Source organism: Myotis davidii, unplaced genomic scaffold, assembly GCF_000327345.1.
Source record: "Myotis davidii unplaced genomic scaffold, ASM32734v1 scaffold1320, whole genome shotgun sequence".
NCBI classification, from domain to species: domain Eukaryota; kingdom Metazoa; phylum Chordata; class Mammalia; order Chiroptera; family Vespertilionidae; genus Myotis; species Myotis davidii.
This window is the reverse complement of record NW_006291820.1, coordinates 271805-274422: the sequence shown is the minus strand read 5'-3', so window position 1 is coordinate 274422 and position 2618 is coordinate 271805. Positions and strand designations below refer to the sequence as shown.

At 63.8% G+C, this 2618-nt stretch overlaps 1 protein-coding gene across 1 annotated transcript in view; it reads left to right on the top strand.

Annotated features, from left to right (window-relative positions):
- Nucleotides 1-2618, top strand: part of PRKAR1B (protein kinase cAMP-dependent type I regulatory subunit beta) — an 80758-nt gene that overhangs the window by 66745 nt on the left and 11395 nt on the right. The window contains exons 7-8 of the mRNA XM_006765255.1: nucleotides 679-739; nucleotides 1892-2013. Of these exons, the coding sequence (XP_006765318.1) occupies nucleotides 679-739; nucleotides 1892-2013 (183 nt within the window). The remainder of the gene's footprint in view (nucleotides 1-678; nucleotides 740-1891; nucleotides 2014-2618) is intronic.

Below are 2618 nucleotides of genomic sequence, written 5' to 3'. Positions count from 1 at the left end.
TGGCTCGCCTGCGGGGGCCGGTGGTGGGTCCCAGACAGCGCAGCTCCAATGCGGGCCTCCCCACGGCGTAGCCGTCGAGGCCAGAGTGGCTTCGGAAGTCTAGCTGTCACCCCTTCGTGTGCTCTTGGGTCACCAGTCAGCCCTGTTCCCCGAAGATCGTGAGTCCCAGGAGGCGGGGTCAGGGGCCAGGGGACAGGGCCTGGCTGCCACGCCGCGTGTGACAAACACTTAAAACGTGGCCTAACCTCGGGGTGGCTGCTCACGCTGAGGCTGCTCTGTGGGCGGGGTCGGTTCCCTCAGCTTGCACCTCGTTCACGAAGGCCCAGGTGCTGCCGCAGCTCCGGCCACGGCCTCCACGTCCCGCCAGCAGGAGGAAGGGGGAGGCCCTTCTCGTTAGGGATGTGCTCGGGTTGCCCACCAGGGCCATTCATACCCGGCGGCCAGGATGTGGTCCTGGGGACGTGGTCGGCGGTCCTGCAGGGGCCGGTGGGACGATTCTCTATCTTGGGGATGAGGTGCTGGGCATTGGAAACGGCCGCTCCCTCGACTCTGTCATCGGAGGGGCTTTGGGGGCGCGAGGGCTCGAAGGGGGTCTTCTGAAGAGCCGGGGTCACTCGGGGAAACATGCGCGTGTCAGGGATCCAGGCACAAAGCCCCCCTCTGTTCCCTCTCCCACAGGGCAGCACGCTGCGGAAGCGCAAGATGTACGAGGAGTTCCTCAGCAAGGTCTCCATCCTCGGTCAGTCCAGCCCCCGTCCGGCAGTGCTTCCATGGTCTGGGTGCTGGGCAAGGCAGGCGCACACGTCTCAGCCACATGTGCATGCTCACAGATGTGCGCCTGTGCACAGCACGAGTATGCGCACACACCTGCACACATACATGTACACACACCTGCATGTGCGCACACGCATGAACACATGGACACACGTGTGAACACACTGCTGTTGGTCAGAACCAAGCCATCTCTGTCTGCAGGTGTGTTTGCTGGTCTGTCTGTCCCTCCACGGTCAGTGCCATTGTCTCCAGCTCATCCTACAACTCTGAGCATCCGTGCCACCAGCTCCCGGCACCCCCCTGACCCAGGACACCCCCTGACCCAGGACACCCCCCTGACCTTTTTGACCCAGGACACCCCCTGACCCAGGACACCCCCTGACCCAGGGCACCCCCCGACCCAGGGCACCCCCCGACCCAGGGCACCCCCTGACCCAGCACATGTCGCATTGACTGGAGTTCTGAAGCGGAGAGAGTGGGCCCCTAACCCAGATCTAAAATAGAGGCTTTGCATCGTATTTTTAGCCGCTGACCCACATCCGTGCGCCTGTAAGCCCAGGCCGGGAAGTTTCTTTTGCCAAAAACAGTTAATCAGGCGATGGCATCTCCTTTAAAGGGAGCCCGTGGGGTTTTCCTTCCTGAGGGTCAGAGGGGATCACATGGGGGGTGGGGAGGGGAAGGGGTGGACAGGTGCACCCAGCCTGCAAACCTTGAAGGCACGCGTGGCTTTGCACCAGGTGCTTTGCCCTGAAGTGTGGCCGTGCCCTGGGTCTCTGGCGCACGCTGTCCGAGCAGCGGGCATCGCTCGGTCCTGTCAAACCCAGCAGCCCTCACGTGAGCCGTGGTTCTGCTTGCAAAGTGCAGCAGCTCTGTTCGTCCGGAGACCCGGAGAGCATTTAACGCTCATGAGCTTCGACTCGGGGGTGTGGTGTGTGGTGTGTGGTGTCTGGCATGTGGCGTGTGCTGGAACAGCACATCTGAGCCACATCCCGCGAGACCGGTCTGTGCATCCGGCCCCCGGCCCCTCTTCCTCCGGTTCCCTCGCACAGATCTCACCGTGGGCTGGGGGTGGGGTGTCTGAGGTGACATTGGGGTGACGCTGCCGCCCGCCCCCCAGAGTCTCTGGAGAAGTGGGAGCGTCTGACGGTGGCCGATGCCCTGGAGCCCGTGCAGTTTGAAGACGGGGAGAAGATCGTGGTGCAGGGGGAGCCCGGAGACGACTTCTTCATCATCACGGAGGTGAGTCCTCCTGAATGCGGGGTGTGTGTGTGTGTGTGCAGGTCACGTGGCCGTGGGTGCGTGGGGGGGGAGGGGAGGGTTGCAAGTCTGCAGGTTGCATGGCTGTGGGTGCAGCTGGGAGGGGGGGACAGCACCTGTCTGTGCCTCGCACCCTCACCCTCTGCAGCCGGGGCAGCGGCAGCCCCACACCCGCTCCAATGGGTCCCCCTGGGAACCTGAAGTCTGCTCTGCACACGGTGTACCGTCCCCACGTATGTGATGACACGCACAGTACACGTGAGGGCAGACTCTGGGTGTGGTCGGCAGCTGCTCCCTTGTCGCGAGGAGGCACTTGGGTGTTCGCGGTGCGTGGCCAGTGAGGGCCCGTGGGGCCTCCCGTGTTATTCCGTGCAGCAGTGCGTGGTCTGTGACGATCGCAGGTTTGAGGTTTGGTTTTAGAAAATGGCGGCAGGCTTCTCAGCTGTGCACACGTGACTCACCTTTCCTGTCCGCCAGGCCGGCCGAGCGAGGGACAGAGACAGGTGGCTCTGGGGCCTGAATCCCAGCGGCCACACGGGGCTGTCACTGACTGGGGCTGTCGCTGATGGCGGCGGGCAGCTGTGTGG